This window comes from Astatotilapia calliptera, chromosome 5 (assembly GCF_964374335.1).
Source record: "Astatotilapia calliptera chromosome 5, fAstCal68.1, whole genome shotgun sequence".
NCBI classification, from domain to species: domain Eukaryota; kingdom Metazoa; phylum Chordata; class Actinopteri; order Cichliformes; family Cichlidae; genus Astatotilapia; species Astatotilapia calliptera.
The window spans coordinates 18,797,326-18,818,285 of record NC_137426.1 but is presented as its reverse complement, the minus strand read 5'-3'; the positions used below and the strand labels follow the sequence as shown (position 1 = coordinate 18,818,285).

The 20,960-nt window shown below is 39.7% G+C and overlaps 1 protein-coding gene and 1 long non-coding RNA gene across 3 annotated transcripts; one reads left to right on the top strand and one right to left on the bottom strand.

Moving 5' to 3' along the window:
* Positions 1 to 174: 174 nt before the first annotated feature.
* Positions 175 to 20,657, bottom strand: LOC113022394 (sodium- and chloride-dependent GABA transporter 2-like). 2 transcript variants are annotated; one of them, XM_026167760.2, is made up of 14 exons: positions 20,031 to 20,657; positions 13,129 to 13,263; positions 12,903 to 13,043; positions 12,594 to 12,681; positions 8,890 to 9,022; positions 7,776 to 7,910; positions 7,595 to 7,698; positions 6,794 to 6,918; positions 5,076 to 5,188; positions 4,827 to 4,964; positions 3,524 to 3,626; positions 2,370 to 2,470; positions 2,070 to 2,240; positions 175 to 1,984 (listed from the first exon to the last, which is right to left on the bottom strand). In XM_026167760.2, exons 1-14 carry the CDS (start codon positions 20,203 to 20,205, stop codon positions 1,892 to 1,894), a joined length of 1,755 nt encoding a protein of 584 aa, XP_026023545.2. In that variant the 5' UTR covers positions 20,206 to 20,657; the 3' UTR covers positions 175 to 1,891. The 2 variants fall into 2 exon arrangements, with proteins under 2 accessions (XP_026023545.2, XP_080157380.1); XM_080301254.1 differs by having other exon boundaries at positions 6,794 to 6,888.
* Positions 13,523 to 14,080, top strand: LOC145428699 (uncharacterized). Its single transcript, XR_013909014.1, has 2 exons — positions 13,523 to 13,785; positions 13,869 to 14,080. It is a non-coding gene; the product is annotated as an uncharacterized LOC145428699 (long non-coding RNA).
* Positions 20,658 to 20,960: the final 303 nt, after the last annotated feature.

Below are 20,960 nucleotides of genomic sequence, written 5' to 3'. Positions count from 1 at the left end.
TCTGTAAAATGAAAGCTCCGGAGAGACACAACGAGTGTCTACAAACATCTGTAAAGCATGTTGGAGGAGCTGAATTTCAGCCAGTTGTTTGGGATTTTTTCAAATTAATGTAATTATGAACACAGAAAGGTGCCATCAGATTGTCATCCACCATGCAATGCCATCTAGAAAGCATGTGATTGGCAACAGTTTTATTTTCTAGCATGACAACAAGCCCAAACGATCTGTCAATGCTCCAAAGACACAATGGAAACTGATCAGTCATGGATTGGCCTGCACCATAGTCTGTATCTGTCACACTCTCTCAACACATTCACTTAAATTACAGAAAAGCTTTCACAGTGAAAGCTAAATTATTCCCCAAAGTATTTTATTATACAAATTCAAGGTCAAATATCAAGACACATTTAAAAAGTCTTGTAACCAATACAATAATCCAAGAAAATACAATGCACCTTAAAGTAAAAGTAGGAGTTCAGTTATAAATGTAAGGAGCAAACATTAACCACTTTTTGACAGACTTGAAGAGCAATATTTATTTGGTTTATTATACATGTTGATAAAAAAAAGAATATCATGAAATATACTCTGAATGCTTAAAATACATACGGATCGTTAGGCCTAGTGTTTCCTGATATGTGTGTGTAGCACAAGCAACATGAAACACATACCAGAAAACGTCAAGGAGAAATCTTTCCAAAGGACACAATTTCATAGTTACTCCTCAGTTCCAGGTAATTAAAAAAGGAGGGGGCACTAAAGGAGTCTGAAGTAAAAAACAAAAACAAAACTGACCTCTGTTGCTTACATTCAGTGTATTTCAGCCAAAAAACTATAGGAATATAAACATAAAAAAGGTTCAGAACACTGAAAACTTGATGTGCGATCCTTGGCATTACTTAGCATGTCAGCATGTAGCAATGTTGACCTTTGTTCTATGAAATGTAAGTTTTTATTTTTCATGCGTATGTTATAAAGCATTTTGTATCTTGTATGTTGTAGCTGTAACCAAAATAAAGCTACAAGCTTAGTGAAGCTAATCTTTTTCATTTTAAATGTTATGAAGGTGTTTCTACGCAGGTCCCCATGTTATTTAAGTATTTAGAACTTAATGCCAGAATGATGATAGATATAGTTTTTAAAACAGGTTCTGACTGAGAGAGGAACAGAAAAACAGCCTTTTACTTTTCAATTTGTATGAATATATAAAAACGTTGTGTTAAAATAACCCAGATTTCCATGAAACATCACAAAAACACAACAGAAGTAGCAGTTGATGTAGGAAATCATTAAAAAAGTGATCATCATAAAAACGTGTTAAACTGTGAATATGTGTTTTCAGCTCAATACTTTTAAACACTAAAAGACCTTGCTTTTATGTTTCTAAAAAAGAAAAAAAAACTTGTCACGGTGCGAGGGGCTGCACGGCACGTTGTCACCATGGCGATCCGCGTTAACGGAAATTTGCTGCGTTAATGCGGTTATGGTGTTAACGTCATTCTAACAAGATTTAACGCCGACAGCACTAGTTTTAAAATCTCTATTCACTGTGTTGGTCTATAAATAATAATTGTAAGTTTCTTTTCAATCTCAACGTCTGTGTGTTCGTAGTGAGTTTAAAGTAAAAAGTCAAGTAAAAATGTTATTGTTAGGGTTTGAGGTATTTGAAATGCAAATTAAAGTCATATCAGAGGCTCCATATCAGTGTAGTATTTTATACATTCAGCCTCTAACAGATATTCAGACATTTCGTGCTTCAGATAGAAGAAAAAATATTAATACCAGCCACCATATATGTGCATAATAGAGGACCCACACCTTAAGTATTATTTAAAACGCAAATTAAAAGGTACATTTAAAGATTTGCATTTCAGTGAATAAGGCTGAACAGTTATTTTGGGGCACGTAGTGAATCATGGACATTTATCATTTCCTTTTCCATTCCTCGAAGATCACTTGCAGGCTGGGAGCTGGTCTTCAGACGCTTGGTAAAGGAATTAATATTGTCAGTTATTATCAGGTATTATCAGTTATTATCACTAACAGCCGACACTAACAACATCACTGACCTGCCAGAGACTCCCTCTTCCTTTGGCCAGTTTGTAGATCATAGTGACTGGGACCATAGAAAGTGACGACAGCGCGAGGAACCAGCCAATGCAGTAAGCCCACCAAGGATACATGTATGTGTTGTTGAACTTCAGAGGGGTGTACCTCAGGAGCAAAAATATAAGTGTTCCCTTCAAAAGAAAACATATAAATAATAAACATTATGGGATGAATTTCCCATATGTGGGACTAATAAAGCTTATCTTATGAGAATAGAGCATACTGATAAACTGTTTACAGAAGCTGCTTTAGAAACTTACACTGCAGATGAGAGGGGTGGCATAGAGCCAGCAGTACTTGATCAGTGACAGAGGTCTGTATCCAATCATGTCCTCAATGTTGGTGTAGAAGCGATCGGCACCTAGAACAGAGACAGTTTACTAGAAAGAAACTTGTGTTTAACTTTTAATATTTCCCCACAACAAAATTATATTTTTAAGGTTTTTACAATGACCGCTTTTTCAAATGAGTTATACAGTGAATATGGGCTGTAAACTCTCAGCTTCCTTTAAGGAGGAGGTCTTTGTCAATTGTTCAGGTTCCTCAAATTATTTTAAGGACACACTGCATACCATGCTAATATATGCCAGGTTTTCAGCTAATAGGTCTTTGAGAATCACCTTGTTGGTACAAAAATACTACTTTATGCTATTTTGTCATAAAATCAACCAAAGAAAAGGGAATAAATTATGTTTTTGCCTGAAGATACAATATAAAATCAGTTATTTGCTTGTATTTTATTTGTAGACACAACACTAGTTCATCCCTTGAGTTATGTGTTTAACAAACAAAATAAAACATTCCTCTGAAAATGGGCCGGTACAAGAACTGGACTGACAATAAGTGAAAACAGCCAACGTCCAAAGAAAAACCTTGAAATACCTTCAGAAAGCCTGGAGTATTATTCAAGACAACTTAAAAAATATAATAAGATAATCTGACTCCTTGAAAGATAAATATAAGAAAAAAAGATACAGGGCTGGGTGTGGGGGGCTTGGGGACTCACACCATTCAGCTATCCACTCGTGCTGATTATGCAAATAATAACATGTCGCAAATATCTTCCAAAAAACACTGCATCAGGTATGAAAACAGACCTGCTTTTGTCTGCATTAAATTCAGTACATTTCAAGATTTCTGCAGATACGATAAGATGCAATAAGTTCAATAGCAAAAAAACCTGCATCCCCATCTTTCAGTTGATACTGTGCCTCTTTAGCAGGTCCTGACAGTTGCTTTTAAATTACCAAAAATGCTTTGTGCTGTAAATCCAGCCCTACATGTGTATGTATATACAGCATGTATAGAGATTTACAAGATATATTTTGGTAATAATAGTGGACAGCTATTAGGACGTCACTATAAAAAGACATACAAACCAAAGACTTTTATAACAATAATAATTTTGTCTTACCATAAATCCATCCAATCGTAACTGACTGGAAAATTGCCATCAGCAGCAGAGTAGGACCGCTGCAAACATAGTGATCGAAGATCTGCAGAATGTATGCACCAGCCTAAAATTAAAACATTCATCATGTTAATCTTGAAGCTATTCACACTTATTATCTAGTATATCAACAACTTTGATATCCTACAAACTTAGAAAGCAAAGTGAACTCTATATTATACTAAAAGAAGCATTAGGACAAAATCTCATCAACAAATTTCATAAATCTCCAGACAGGGGCATGTTTACCAATAAATTAGGTTAATTAGGTTAATATGCTCTTTGTGAACTGAAGAAACCATTTGCTGCAGTTTTGAAAGACAGCCGCTTCTCCACTCAGGTCTGGGTTGATGAGATTCCCACACCCCCATCACTCTGTTGTGTCCTGCCTGGGCCATCCTTCCTAACCCTTCTAAAAACACCTTGCCTACAAATTGACCAAACTGCTCTGTAACTGTAAGCCTAAGTCCCAGATGCCCTTCAACGTACATCCATTTTTGCTAATTATTTCCAATCTTGTCCTTTTGACCACAACCCATAGCTCGTGGTTATAAGTGAGGCTATGAACATCCCTGTCACTGTTCCTACCACTCTCCCCACTCAAGACCCTGAGGTACTTGAACTTTTCTACATGTGGCAGCAATGCCAACCAACTTGGAGCAGGCATTCCAATCCAATCAGACTTCAAGGTGGTAATTCTCATCATTGCTGCTCCCCATTTGCCAGCAAACTGCCACTTGATGAAGCCTGAAGGATCACATCATACACAAAAAGCAAGGTTGTGATCATGAGTCCATTATGTCTCACACAAATGTATTAATAAGAATTTTGAACAGAATCAGAAACAAAGGGAATTCAACACCCACCAAACCTGACATTGCTATTAATTCAAAGCGTGGTTTCACTATTGTTGTGAAGGAACTAAAAGTCCACAGCAACGGGCCCAGTACCACATACACCTGAAGTGTCCTCGCAGGACACCCAGACTCCCCTGAGCACATACAGACATGTGATTTTTGTGCTTCCCTTGTTTTGATTTCCATTTTGTTATACCCGTGATACCAAGCCCACCAAGCCTGGGGCATTTACAAAAACACTGAACAAGATCCATATAAAAGCAGATGCCATTAAATATTCAGATTTACACAACCATCATTTTTTTGTAGCACTACATTTTTCCAGTCTTGCATTGCCACTGTTCCAACTTTTATGAAATGAATTTCAGGCATGAAAGTTATAATAATTATGCTGTTTTTAAACATCTCACCTGTGACACCAATAACAGGCCAAACAGATAGCAAAGCGCACAGATCAGCATCAGATAAAGCTCTCTGTGATATCCTTTCCTTAAATGGGAGGGGAAGACATCTGTCAAAGAGGTCATGATGCTTTCAAGACCTGCAAACTTGAGAATTACACAAAGACAGGTTAGTGTCGAGGTAAGTTAACCAGAAGAAAAAAAAAACAATACTGCATTACATTTTCTTAGGAGATATAAAAAAAAACTGCAACTCACCTGACCATCTATTCCTAACAAGATGATCATGGCAAAGAAGCACACAGACCAGACCTGAGGCCAAGGCAGCAGGGTCACAGCTTGTGGGTAGACTATGAAAACAAGGCCTGGACCTACAAAGTGAAACAGATGCCAAAGTGTCTCTAAATGACAACTTTATGATCATTACGGAGTTGTACAATTGTTAAGGAAATGCAGATTGGATCAAATAAATCTGAAACATGTTAAATGGTAGGAATAGAAAATGAATTACCAGTAAGGTGCTGATTTCTTATATACATTTAAATAGGCCTAAATTCAAGCTGAAATTAAGAAGTCAGAAATGCTGTGTGGCTACCTTAAGAGAGCTGCGAATAAATGAATGTCCGTAAACCTCAGTGAAGAGAAGCTATGTTTTAAGAAGCAGGGAGCGCTACGATTCCTCCAGAATGATGCGAGAAACCGATAAAGTAATGCAGAAAACAACTGCTTCAGTTATTCCTGCTAAAGATGGTTCCACAAGCTAATAAAACATTCAGTCCACTTAGTTTTTCATACACTGCTTCTGCCTTTTTTAAATTTACTGAAATGTAAAACCTTGAAAGACGGTGTACTTTATGTAGATAGAAAAGGCATGCATAGTCCCTTGAGGGATGCAATATGCCTCCAGAAAGCAGGTTGTAGTTAATGGAAAACAACATTTTCCATAATAGTAGTGTTTTTTTGTACATAGTAGTTCAAAACAACAGCCGGGAAAGATAGATGCATTAGGTTTATGTTTCCAACAGTGTCCTTAAGGCACTTAATATTTTAAAGTAAAGACTCAACAATAATACAGAGAAAAAAGGAAAAAAACTACAACGATCATTTGACCCTCTATGAGCAAGCGCTTTGGCAACAGTGGGAAGGAAAAACGTCCTTTTTATGATAAGAAACTTTCGGCAGAAGCAGACTCAGGGGAGGGGCGGCTATCTGCTGTGACCAGTTGGGTGTGAGGGAAGAAATATTAACAATAACTAATTATTGCTACTGCTAAATAGAACAGCCTGATGGCCAAAAATACAAATATTGCTCTATGATATTGACTGACAGACCATCTGATAATAAAATGTGTGCTGCATTCATGTGTTGGGGTTGTTATTGACTACAGAAACCCTGGGTGGCATTCTTACTCAATTTTGGTTGGCAGTAGTTGAGCACACACTACACAGCATGGAGTACAGACATTTCAGTATTACAAGCACAAGCTGCTCCAAGTCTTGGGAAATAAGGGACAATCATTCCATGCTTGTGAAAATTCCCCAGCATCATGCCTTATATTGTCAAAGTCAGTAGTGCCAGAGCTGATCCTGTATGCTTGTGGATAATTTTAAAATTTAAGTCTAAAAATCCTAACTATAAAAATGAAAAATAAGAGCTCATACACCTCGACCAAGGCTGAAAACTGCTTCCATGAACTGAGCTGCTGGATCCAGCTGAGTTCATGATATTATCTTGAGAACATTTAGATGACATTTTCCTCTTTTTTCAATTTGATGCATGTGTTGTGTGAAAGAACTAATCTGCTTGCAGTGTTAAAGAAGCTCTTTTAAAAATTCTTGTGTCCAGAGTTGTACTTGGATCAACTTTGAAACTAAATCACAAGCTTTCATGTTAGTCTGTCTTTATTTTTTGCATAATGGATGAGGTAAAAAAAAAAAAAAGCCAGACTCAAATACTTTTCAGACTGACATCCGTACCTGACTCAGCGACTGTAGCAATGTCGACACCCTGCTTTTGCGACATGTAACCCAGAACTGAGAAAATGGCAAAGCCTGACATGAAGCTGGTCGCGCTGTTCAACAAACAAAGATAAAAGGAGTCTCTGCAAATCAGAAAGAAAGCATAATGTCACTATTTTCTTTAAGACAACAAAAAGATAATGGGCTGTGGGAAACACTTTCATTGTTACCCACTGGTTAATATTCTGTTTGCGGTAGTGCTTGAGGTGCTAATTCAGTTAACAAGGTGCTTCTTGGCACAGATTGCTTTTCTTTGCAGCCTTAGTGAGTTCAGTGCAGATGTTTATAAACCAGTTCTACAGCTGCTACAGATTCTCAGGGATCTCCTTGAGAGCAAAAAACAAGGACTGCGGTCGCCAGTAATCCAGTATGGTTTTACTGGAGTCTGCCCATAGAATACATAAATAATAAAGTGCATGGAATAAAGCACTACATGAATGTGTGATTAAAATGTGATCTGTAGTCTAAAGTGCTTTAAGAGGTTAGTAAGATAGAAAAGTGCTTTGTACGGTGACTGAATGTCTACCTGTGCTTAAAGGTTAATAAAAATAGAAGGGGTAATGGATGCACATATTACAAGGGCTGTAATCAAAATCATTTTCAAGTATGTGTTTTCTTGATGTGTTATTTACTTAGACCAGTGCTAAAGCCTTTCAGAAAGTAAGAAAGCTGCTGTAAACACATTTAGTGGCAAAGTATTTGGAGACAGCCACTGACATACAAACTAAAATGTTTGTCACATCTTCGTGAGGAGCTCACCTGTAACAGTTATTGTTGTACTTGTTGTAGCTCCCAAGTGTAGTTAGGCATCCCAAACATATGGCATAAGAATAAAATATTTGTGTTCCAGCATCCATCCAGACCTGTAAACCAAGTTATTAGTTCATAAACACCGCTGCAGAAATGTCTGACACGATTAAGAAATGAGGCTGAATCATACCAGTGGGTCAGCGAGCCGTTCAGGATTGGGATACAAGTAGTACTTGATACCATGGAAGGCTCCAGGAAGGGTCATTCCTCTGACAAACAGCATGATTAACAGGACAAAGGGGAACGTGGCTGTGAAATATGTTGCCTGTATATATATAAAAAATAAATTAGGTTTTAAATTAAGGATTACTTGTTTATGACCACACGCTATGATGAGGCCATGCTGTTAATGTCAGCATCAAGATATTATTCAACAAGTCACACAACTGTGAACAATATTCACAGTTGTGTGAATATTTGCATTTGGTCTTTGGAGGTAACACCAAATGCATAATACCATTCTTATTTAACTGCGACTTCCATGACCAGAATTTAAATCATGTGCGACACATTGGACCAAGAAATAACATAAAGAAGTACAAGAATATAATATTGCTATATTTTCCTTTGTTTATTAAAAGGAGGCTGTATTGTCCATAACAGTTGCAAAACTTGCTTTCATAACCCTCTTTTGTGCCAACTTCGGCTGTTATGTGTTGTGGTGTGGTTCGAATATACTGTATGATAGCCAGGCATGTGCAAATGTGAGACTGAACGACTGCCATGGCGGCAGCCTGAAGGGGGAAAAAAAGCAGTGGACGTCTGGGAGTTCTGATCATTTCATTTTTCTTCACACCACACCTTAATCACTCTGAGAACAAGTAGTAGCAAGTAAGTAATTTGAGCTCAGTACCGAAACAATTTGGGATTTTTATAACAGCAGCCACTGATCATCTCACCTCACTACACAACAACTTAACCGCATTTTATGTCAGTAGGTGATGTAATTTCATGCTTACACAACTAACGGATATACAAAGGTTGTGAAGGGAAATTGAGGAAACAGGTGTGCCTAAAAGTTTACAAATCCAGATTAGAAAGTATGCAAAACATCTGTCTATCTCTAGAAAACTCCAAATAAATGAAAATTAGATTTTCACAATAAAATTGGCAACAGCTACAAAGACACTGTGCAACATGAAATGAATCTGAATGATTCCCTGAAGAACCTGAAAGCCAGTGACAACTGCTGAAAACTGCTGAGGGTATAAAATGCGACTCAACATTTTTCCTTTTAGTGTTACCTTTCCCGTGGATCTTACTCCCTTCCAAACACAAAAGTAGCAGATGACCCAGGCTAGAAGATGGCACAGAGAAAGGTCCCACTGTATGGTTCCCAAGTTCTCTATGCCGCTGGATATATTCAACACCCGATGCCTGAAAGAAGACGTACTATCAGTGTATGGAAAGGTCTTTTAAACCAATGTATGTAGTTGGGTAAAACCTACTCTTTTGTAAAAATTTGAATCTAGTTAATTCACAAAGACTTTAAAAATGAAGATTCAGTGAGTGTGGCTAGAAAACTGATGTCAGCATACTTACACAGTGGACTACTTAAGTACTTACATATAGATTGACAAGTCACTGGGTTCGGCATGAAAGGTCTGTTGAAGTTAAAGCTCATGAAACTATTTAGAATGACACAAGCTTCAACATGCAATTAAAAGCCCTTCACACCTTCAGTACATGGGTGTTTTCAGTTATTATGGCCAAATTAAGTGTTTAATGCCAGGGGCAACTACGCTCCACCCTAACAGAGCAACATCAAAAAAGTGACTGAGACATCAGTTTAACAGTTTGTAGATCTCTACACACTGACAGCAAAATGTCAAAAGAAGTAACAGACCCTACTACTTGTATCTAAAGCATCTTCACACTAAACATTTATCAAAATGTGGGATATTTCTGTAAGATTTTTAATTTAGTTTTGGTGTTCTACACATTCTAAATGTGTCATAACAGTTTAACCCTGCTTAACAGACACATGACATTTCATACTACTCCTAACCTATAATTTCCTCTAGATTTGTACTTCTCATTTTAAAAAGTCAAGTAAAATTCTTTAAAAACTATACTGGTGTTATAAAGTATATGTCAGTATACCCAGAATACTATAATGAGTATCAAATGATACTTATTATAGTACTCATCAAATAGTAGCAAATAAGTGTTTTGCAAAAAAGATCTGTTATCATAGTCCCTTATCATAGCAATTAAAGCCAGAGAAAAACAATAATTAATGACACTTACTCTCATTGGCCACTTTATTAGGTACAACTGTATTAATGTAAATATCTAATCAGCCAGCAGGATAGCAGCAAGTCGGTGCATTCATGCACTTAGATGTGGTCAAAACAACCTGCTGAACTTTAAAGTGATCATCAACAAGAGAAAGAAGTGCGAATTACATGACTCTGAACATGATTACAGATAAGCCAGTTGTAGCTCGAGTATTTTAGAAACCGCTAATCTACTGGGATTAATCAGAATCAGAATCAGAATCAGAATACTTTATTGATCCCTGGGGGAAATTATTTTTTGTTACAGTGCTCCATTTTAAACCAACATTAAGACAAGACAGACAATACGCTAACTAAGAATAGTACAATATATACATATATATACATACATACATACATACATAAATAAGTCACTTATAAATAAATATTTGGAAAAGAAACATGTGTAGTTGTAGCAGCAAACAGTGTGTTAAGTGGATGCGTTGTACAGGGAGATGGCCACAGGCAGGAATGATTTCCTGTGTCGTTCAGTGGTGCTTTTCGGTAATCTCAGTCTCTCACTGAACGAGCTCCTGTGACTGACCAACATGTCATGGAGTGGGTGGGAGGTGTTATCCAACATTGTCTTTATCTTGGACAGCATTCGCCTCTCCGACACCACCTTGAGGGAGTCCAGCTCCATCCCCACAACATTGCTGGCCTTACGGATCAGTTTATTAAGTCTGTTGGCATCTGCGACCCTCAGCCTGCTCCCCCAGCATGCAACAGCATAGAGGATCGCACTGGCCACAACAGACTCATAGAAAATCCTCAGCATTTTCTGGCAGATGTTGAAGGACCTCAGTCGCCTCAAAAAATAGAGACGACTCTGGCCCTTCCTGTAAAGTGCTGTGGTGTTTTTAGCCCAGTCCAGTTTATTGTCAATGTGTACTCCAAGGTATTTATAGTCCTCCACAATGTCAACACTGACCCCCTGGATTGAAACAGGGGTCAAGTGTTTCCTGGTCTTCCTGAAGTCCACGATCAGTTCCTTGGTCTTTGCCACGTTGAGCTGCAGATGATTCTGCTCACACCACGTGACAAAGGAGTCGACCACAGCCCGGTACTCTGTCTCATCATCCCTGCTGATGCATCCAACCACCGCAGAGTCATCAGAAAACTTCTGAAGATGGCAGGTCTCTGTGCAGTGGCTGAAGTCTGTGGTGTAGAGGGTGAAGAGGAAGGGGGAGAGGACAGTCCCCTGTGGTGCCCCTGTGTTGCTAATCACCTTGTCAGACACACACTGTGGGAGACGTACATATTGTGGTCTTCCTGTCAGGTAATCAACAATCCAGGACACCAGAGAAGCATCCACCTGCATCGCTGCTAACTTATCACCCAGGAGGGTCGGCCTGATGGTGTTGAAAGCACTGGAAAAGTCAAAAAACATGACCCTCACAGTGCTCGCCGGCTGGTCCAGATGGGTGTAGACACGATTGAGCAGGTAGATGATGGCGTCCTCTGTTCCGAGACGAGGCTGATAAGCGAACTGAAGGGGATCCAGATGTGGTCTTACTATGGGTCGCAGCTGGTCCAGGATGAGCCTTTCCAGGGTCTTCATGATGTGGGAGGTCAGTGCCACGGGCCTGTAATCCTGGGGGCCACTGGGACGAGGCGTCTTTGGTACAGGGACGAGGCATGATGTCTTCCACATCACCGGGACCCTCTGCAGACTCAGACTCAGCATAAACAGTTTATGAAAGACTCCACACAGCTGGGGGGCACAGGCCTTGAGGACAAGGGGACTCACTCCGTCTGGTCCAGCAGACTTGCCTGAGTGAAGTCTCATTATGCCACCATCCACAGTTTATAGCTAATGGTCAAAGAAAACCATTAGCTTGCTGATGCCAGAGGTCATCAACAAGGCCAATACCCCAATACCGCTAATTGGTAACCCTAATTACTAGTTGTTATAACCAAGGCGTGCAGAAGACCATATCTGAATACAAAATGCATCAAACATGAAAGCAGATGGAGAGCAGCAGAAGACCATACTGGGTGCCACTCCAAACACCTACAAACAGGAAACTGAGGCTATAGTTCCAGTAAGTTCACCAGAGTCGGTCAACTGAAGACTAGAAAAGTTTTGCCTGATTTGATGAGCTTTGATTTTTGCTCACACATTCAGATGGTAAACAACATGAACTGACGTAAACAACATGAATTGAGTGATGTTCAAATACTGCAGCCTGTCTGACTTTTGTTGCTAATCATGTCCATCCCTTTATGATCGCAATGTGCCCGTTTTCTGATGGCTGCTTCCAGCAGGATAATGCACCATGTCACAAAGCTCTAATTACCTCAAAATAGTTTCTTGAATATGACATTGAGTACCCCTCTGGCCTCCACAGTACCCAGATCTCAATTCAATACAGCACCTTTGGGATGTGGTGCAAATTTCTGAGAAATGTTTCCAGCACCTTGTTCAATCTATGGTATAAAGAATTAAGGGAGTTCTGAAGGCAAAAAAAAAAATGGATCTACCCTTGTACTAACTAGGTCTACTTAATATAGTGAATGTGAAGCCCTCCAAACTACATGATAAATTACCATTAATTACCATTAATGCTAACAGCCATGTAATGCATGTAATATATGTATCTGAATTTACATACATTTTGAAACAATATTGAGGATTGTTAACAAATTATCTCTGATTTGTGACTTACTGCCAAAACTCTAAAACAGAAGATGATGCATTCACAGGTGATGTCCAGTTGGCAGTAGTATTGTAGTTGTTAATTTCTACACAACGATCTGAAATGTATCAAAATCTTGTTAAACACGCTCTGCTGACACATCAACAAGTGAATACTGCATTAAATATTGTGAACATTAGCTTTAGTATTTCATAAATGTATAGTTGTGTGAATATTTGCATATTAACATTTCAATCCAATCTTTACATACTTCCAATTCATTTACCAATTAAGTCAGTAATTTGTTGATGTATATGTGGGACAGAAAATTGAATTTACTCGTGTTCCAGGTGTTATTACAGGTGGCCCATGGCAACTCTCCAGAGAAGGAAGAGAACAAGTAGAGAAAAGCCCAGGCTAAAATCACAATATAGCTGATACTTCCATAGAAAATGATCATTTGGCTGGTGTATCCCATGCCTGGAAACAACATAACTGTTAACATTGCATTCCCTCAGTTTTTCTTCATTGATCTGCTTCACCACAATCCCAGTGGTTAGCTCACCTTCAAACAAGGGGCAGACCTTCCTCCAGCACATGATCCCCCCCTGACTGGTGTACTGGCCCAGTGCCGTCTCCAGCACAAATAGAGGTATGCCACAGGTCACAAGGAACAGGACATAAGGAATTAAGAAAGCACCTAGAGGTAGGAAAAAATAAACAGTAAACAACATATGGATTGGCTCTGCTTTGAGGGCAGCAAATGTTAACAGTTAAAATAACAGGGACGAAATACAGTAACGACATTATATCCTCCTGATAACCAAGCAAAATAGTATCTTTCAGTTTAACTGTTTAATGAATCACACAAGGGGATCAATGCTCTTTATCTGATTCAGCTGTTAGCTCAATTCCATTTGCTGTCCAGAGAGACGGATTTATAAAGTCTATCAGCAGAGACACGCCAAGACTCACACCTACATGCATGTGCAAGCACACACACATACATGCATACCTACAGATACTGTCACGGCCAGGCGGATCAGCTGCACGCTGATCAGCCCTCTCTGTTTCTCTCTCTCTCTTCCTCTTCTCTCTCGCCGGGGCAGAACTCACTGTGGGTTCACGCCCTCAGCCCACGCCCTCGGGAGATGAGACACCTGGAGCAGCATTTAAGCCAGGAGGCGACTGCTGTTCGTCGCTGGATCGTTGTCTACCACGCGTTAGTGAAGTCAAGCTACAACAAGTTTAGTTAAGAGTGTTTTCCTCTGTGCGTCGTTCTTAACCCTGTCTCCCTGTCTACAGAGCTTCCTGGATTTTTCCCCGTGTGATTCCCATGTGGCAGTGTCGGAGTGTGAGCCTGTGATCGTGTGAGTGGATATTCTGAAGAACGCGTGCTTTCCCTTGGACTTCCCTGGAGACCCCTTCTCCCCCCACTCAGCTGTATATAACACCCCCCCGCACATTCTTGTATATACACCTGGTGACTTGTAAATAAATCCTTCTTGTGAGCATCAGAACCGGAGTCCTGTGCTTGAGTCCTCCTCCAAACCGTAACAGATACACATGCTGACAAATGGAAAATTATGCAAAATGTATCAAAGTGTTAATCAGACATACAGAATTATACAACAATTAAAATACTGGCTGTGGCACAGCCTGCTAATAGATGCACCTGTGGTATCACTACTTGACCTCTAACCTCTAACCTTTAGTTCAAGGTCACTGAGATTCGAACTCGTTGGAGATTTTTAGTAAATGCACTTGTGGTATCGATTTCAAAATGTTAGGTAACTTCCTTCTTGAGTTATCATATCCACAAGATTTTTCGAAAACTTGACTTCTGACCCCTGACCTTGAGGCTGAGATTTTTTAGCAGATACACCTGTGGGATCTATTTGAAACACCACTTGTGTTAGGCTTGATTTCTTAATGTAAGGGTGAAACCTAAGGTAACCTCTAAAAATTTAAACTCTTCAACATTTTTTAGGTATAACAAGTAAACAAAGGTGATACAGCAAGTCAAGCTTGCGGGTAGATTTAGAAACCCAGTCGCTCTTGAGATCCTGTTCTAAAGTGTCCAGTTTAACAAATTTGTACTCTGCCAACCTGGCTTTATTTAACATTTTAAAAAAAGGCAAAGTCAAGACTCCTGGGCTGCAGCTCCTGTTCCTGAGACGGGACAGGCTGGGTTTGATTTAGCTTACATGTTGAAATCTGAAAGTATCATGTATTTCTGGAGGGAAGGCAGCAGAAAGAGCTGTAAGTAATTTACTGAAGTGTCAAAGAACACTTTCTTTCACACCTTTCTGGCAGCTGAAGTAAACTTGCTGGTAAATGTGGCCTTTAACCCTCTTTGAGATTAATATTTGCAGCTGTCGAGGCACAGAACCTGTTTTTGGTGCCAAATCGCTCCTCTTCTTGTTATAAATCTCATTAAAATTGACATACATACATACATAACAGCGGTCCCCAACCCCGAGGCCTCGGACCGGTACCGGTCCGTGAGTCGTTTGGTACCGGGCCGCAAGAGTTGAGGCTCAGGTGTGAAATGTATAGTTTTCAGGGGTTTTATCGGTTTTCAGCGTTATTTTGTTATCGTTTTCATCGTTTACTTGGTTTTCCTGGGTCTTTTCACGTGTGTTATGAATAAATTTTCTTTTTTTCGGTACCGGTACTAGTTTTATTTTGTTGTGTTTATCCGCGACACCTCAAAGGCCGGTCCATGAAAATATTGTTGGGCATAAACCGGTCCGTGGCGCAAAAAAGGTTGGGGACCGCTGGTTTAGAAAATACTGCCAAAGCTCTTCATCTTTCATCCTCTGATGACAAATTTTGTTTCATTTACCCACATAAATCTGTTGTACACACACACACATGTGAAGAGAGAGAGAGTATGCATAGTATGCAAATAGCCACCAAACAGCCATCATAATTCGTCATACAATGAGAACAGGACAAATCAACAATTGACAAGGACTAATTAATATTAAAATCTGTAACATAATGTATTGTTTGGAGTTTAGTCTGTTACTGTTGCTATTTTTACCATTTCTTCTTGCAGCAACTGTAACCCACATAATTTCCTTAGGGATTAATAAAGTATTCTGATTCCGATTGTTTCAGGATGACCTGCCATTATCTGCATACCTGCATCTTTTGCTTGTTTCTCCTCTTCTTTTCTCTTTTTTCTAAACTGAGCACCTGATGGCTTTGAACTTTTCTTGTCCATCTTCCATTGGTTTTAATTTTGCACTCCAGTATGAACACCCATCACCACAACATAACCTAATAGACCAACACCTTAGTTCACAGATTCACTTTGTCTAGAGTTTATTTCTGGGATTTCACACAACCCAGGATTCATATCATGAATAGATAATGGGCTTGGATTTACAACATTATAAATGAAATGTGCTCTATTTGGAAGCAGCCGGGCCCCCTCCCCTTTCGACGGGTTGTGTGTGAGACTTTAAATCATCAAACTGTAAATTTTAAATTTTAAATTGTTATTGATCCCTTTACCCCGAGTCCTAAAGTGTATATTTATTTTCTTACTCTTCTTATATATATTGTTTGTTTACTTGCACTGCTGTAACTGGAGCCTCGTCGTCTCGTCTCTCTATATACTGGACTGTATGTAGCGGAGATGAGAATAAAGTTTACTTTGGCTTCAGCAGCGAGCAGGCGCACCGAGGGCTCTCGCGCTCACTTTTCGTGTACAGAATTTCGAAAAAACATCGGTGCAAATTATAAGTCTGTATCATAATAACTTAAAGAAGTCCAGACGCTTTTCTTTGCAAGCTCCTTTGACTCTGTATCATAATGTCTGGTGTTTTCGTGTTTGTTGGTTTCTTTTTATTTTGTTTTTATTTTGTGAGTTGATTATTATTAGATGCTGCTCCAGCCAGAGAATCCCCTACCGCCCCGCCCTCTCCTCCCTGTGCCGCAAGCAGCAGGCGCACCTGGCAAACGGAGGGCGCCCTTACACCCAGCAAATGGGCGATAGAAAACCGATCGGTGCCTATGCCATTCCCTGGCTGACGTTGGGGCAGCATGAGTACGAGCATTTTTTTTTTTTGCCGATGCCCGTGATGCCGCCCCCCACCACGATGCCGCCCCGGGAACCGCCCGTGTCGCCCGTATCTAAAACCACTACTGTGTATAACTCAGGGCGATTTTAGCCCATTTTTGGGGGGCGCTTCAGCACCCCCAAAATGAATCAAAGCACCCCCAAAGATTTCTTACTTTTTTTTTTAGAACATTCGCTGTTTGTGTGACACACTACTAAAAATATAAAAAGCATACAGTACTGTACTTGTTTGAGACATAAAATTTTAACAACAAAAGTATAGATAACCCCCCTCCCAAAATGGTTTGTTCCAGCTCGCCTCTCCCCTACTCTGGCTCTAGGGCTCTTGCTGCCTGAGCATGGTGGCTGAGACGCAGCGGAGTGGGGGTGTAAGTGCCTGACTTAAAAAGGACATGTTAGCTGCGTTTAACCTTCAGTTACTCTTAGTTAGGTAGGAGTCAGACCATGTTTCTTTTTAGCTGAAAAGCATTACACCAGGTAACCTGCAGTGTTGAAAACGTGTTTTCCAACAATGTTTGCTACCTTACAATCCGTCCTTCTCTGTAGTAAATTCAGCAACTTTTGATCGTCCTGTTGCTCCCATTGAAATGTATACAGCCTATTTAAAATCTAAAACTTTAAATTGTCCGCAGCCTACTGTTGGTTACCACTGTCCTCTTTGAAATGGATACTAACTAGCTAACTGACTGAATGCCCATTAACCTTATAACTCCTGTTGTGTGAGTGTGTGTTTGTGTACAGAGAGACAGCCAGGTTCATAATGGATATAAGGAGGTTTTTTCAAAAAAAGGAGCCACATTCAGGTAAAAGTGTAAAATCAAATGATCCATCAATCAAGAATAATGTTGGATCAGTGTTTCAATGTTTATATCTTTTATTAGATGTTCATGTGGTTTAGTTATTTGCCTTTTGGTTAAAAGTACACTGAAAGAGGACTTTTTGTTAGTGATCTTAATAGAATTTTTTTCATATTAATGTAATTTTTCATCTAATTGAATACAATCTATTTGTGTATGATTGTCAGTCCAAAGAGGGAGAGAGGACAGAGGGGAACGTGAGGAGAAAGTACAAGGTCAGGAAGAACCAGGTAAGAAAACAGACAGGGAACAGTGACAGGCACAACAGAAACTGTTAAACTGACAAAGAGAAAAAAAACCCTGATTTTACTCACACAGTCTGGAAGTTGTGTTCTCCCTATATTAAAGCTGCTATACAGAATCTGCAAAACAAACTGGGTTGAAACATTTTTGACCCTCTTTAACAACATTCCAACATAACATTATAATTGATTGGGGAGATTAAAATTAATGATATATTTTTATGTGGTTCAGCCACAACTCTACTAAAACCTCAGACAGTAATAGGTAGGCCAACTTTTGGACCGTCCAGTTGCCTGTATGACTGCCGCAGTACGTACATCACATTTGCACACTATCAGAAAGAGCCAAACAGCCCTGGTGGAGTGAGGAGCTGTAAAGAGAAGCAGATGCTCTGTTTATATTCTAAAAATTTTTAAATCTTGTTTCAAAGATTCTGTACAGCAGCTTTAAATGTTTTCCAAAAGCACACATACACTTATCAGTGTTTCTCAAACTTCTTACAGTGTGTACCACCTGAGAAAAAATGTCAAGCTCTCCTAAGTACCACTATGAAAGCATGAACCTCATAAATCTTACAACACAAAGTTATTATTATTAAATTAGTAAAATTAGTATCTGCAATAAAGATTTGTTGTCATTGTATACATTCTACCACAGGCAAAGTTGCCTCCATTTTTATAGTTTTTATTAATATTTTGTAATAATTTATTTGTAATAATTGATTCTGTTTTGGGAGTGTTTTTTTAATGTATCTGTATTATATTATACATACACAATAAAAGTGAATCTCTGTCCATAAAATGCACTCAGTTTACTTTTTACTCACTATGAGCATCACTCATTATTCTCCCCGAGTAATTAAGGTTAGGATATGTATTTTTTTCTATTCCAATCCATTCTTCTTTTGCAGCATTTAAATAACCTTTATCAGATTTGATGGTTTTGTTACAGGCAAAGTGTTTTGCTTTTCTTTCACAACTGTGGGGATTAAATTGTGTTAAAATGTACAAAACAGTGATGTCATGTTTTGTGACGAGGACACAGGCACAAAGAGACTTGATGAATTTAAGAATCGTATGATTTAATAAAGAAATTTGCAGACTTGCACAGAGATGGTAAAATTATGATGACTGATAACGGAGACGAAGACAACAGACAATGAGGACAGGGAGGAACAGGGGTTTAAATGCACCAAAGTGACAGTCAGAGAGAACTCGGGAGTCGGGACAACATTTAAGGATGCAGGGACTGACAGAGACAGGTTTATCTTGCCTGGCTGGGCAACTCTCTGGGTGCTCAGCACCCCCAAAGCTCTGATCCTGGAATCGCCCCTGGTATAACTAACGACACTATAACGAGCAGCTCCACGGTCTGTGCATCCGTGTGGACAGACTGTTTTCTGGTGAGGAGCAGTCCTGGGATGTGCGCCAGTAGTGGTGATAATAAGCTCCGTATGCGAAAAGTATGCACTGTGGGACTTTCTGCGCACCGCAGCGGTTTGGTACTGCGTTACGTAACAGGTGTGTAGTCTCCGCTGAGACTGGCTCGTGAAAACCACGCTGACTCCGGCTCCACGCCCTGCGCTTTGACTGAAAGGCGGTTCTTGAGCTTGTTTTCTAGTCCAGCTTCATATACCAGTGGCATTTGTTACGATGGTTTAACCGACTGCTTCTCGTGTAAACATTTACTAATATAACGACTTTCGGGATGTTTTACTTACTTTACTCCTTATTACACTGAGATCATCACATGGCGTTTACTTTGTAACTTGTTCTGATTGGTAAACTTGCTGCCCTGTTCCAAAACACTGTTGCATTGATCCAGCGCACTTTTTGTTGTTTGCTTCTGTCATGCGCCTAAAACTCTGCAGATTAATCAGTAAAATTCAAATTAGGCTAGAAAAAAAGGCGAAAGCAACTTTCTTTGTAATAAAAAAACAGAATAAATCTGGCAATGTATTTTTTTTTCAATAACCTGTGGGACAGAAGGAAACGGGGATGAAAACTAAGCTGCTTATCAACCATTTAATATGTTTTTCATCGTCTAATTAGACCCTCCCCCAACCAAGAAAAAGTCATCTGCGATTAATAAAACAATAGTCTACTGGTCATTCTGTTTCTTCTCTCTCTCTCTCTCTCTCTCTCTCTCTCTCTCTCTCTCTCTCTCTCTCTCTCTCTCTCTCTCTCTCTCTCTCTGTTTTTTATTATGGGAACAAAGAGTTTCGGAGGTTCAGACATTTGGTTAAGTAAGGGGGAGAATAACAGAAATACTCACCCCCGCCATTCTTGTAGCAAAGATATGGAAATCTCCACACGTTGCCAAGTCCAATAATAGCACCGGCCACAGACAGGATGAACTCCTTTTTGCTGCCCCACTTGCCACGCTCTTCTACAGTTTTTGAAGTGGTCTTTGTGGAGGAATGGAAGAGTCTGCACAGAGAGTCTGCCATGCTGCTGTGCAGAGAGCTTACCTAATGGTAAAACTGACACAAGTCCCCGAGTTTCTGGAGTGACGGGCTGGGGACCGTGTCATGCAGATGTGCACGAGCTTACCTAAATGTTACCCAATTGTTTCCTAACTGTCCGACTGTGAGGCCACAAACCGAGCTTTGCAAGACTGTCGGGCCAGCAGCCGATTAGTCAGTGAAGTCCAGCTCCCTCCTTAATTGTTTTTTGTTTTGTTTTGTTTTTTGTTCTGATAGAATTCTTTCAACATGTAGCAATTCGCGGTGCGTGCAGATGTTATAACATGACCAACAGCCTATAGGGACAGTGCGAGCATGACGGTGAAGAAACGTGCTTACCGGTCAAAATCCGTTACGCCCACAGGTGTTCCGTGGGTGTGGGCGTGCTCGGTATCTGTCCTGCGGGAAAAGAAAGAAACACACACACACACACACACACACACACACACACACACACACACACACACACACACACACACACCCACCGTTTTCTTTCTTAAATGATCATCCATACATACACACATAGTATATATATATATATATATATATATATATATATATACGTGCAGAGGGGGGGGCTAGAGGGGCTTGAGCACCCGCCCCTTTCCTGATGAGTGCCCAAAGTGCCCTTTTGTTGAGGCAACTTTTAAATTTTTTTTATTTATTTATTATTTTTTTTATGTGTGTGTGCGTGCGGAGTCCTGTCTGTGCCCCTCAACAATAATATTTAACTATTAATC

Bases quoted from the DNA above. Each gene is read 5' to 3' on its own strand.
- LOC113022394 (XM_026167760.2), bottom strand. From the start codon at position 20,205: ATGGCAGACTCTCTGTGCAGACTCTTCCATTCCTCCACAAAGACCACT. The intron at 5,189-6,793 runs GTACGGATGTCA...TTCACTTTGTAG, and splicing joins TGCTACAGTCGCTGAGTCAG to GTCCAGGCCTTGTTTTCATA. The intron at 1,985-2,069 runs GTCAGTGATGTT...TCCTTTACCAAG, and splicing joins GAAGAGGGAGTCTCTGGCAG to CGTCTGAAGACCAGCTCCCA.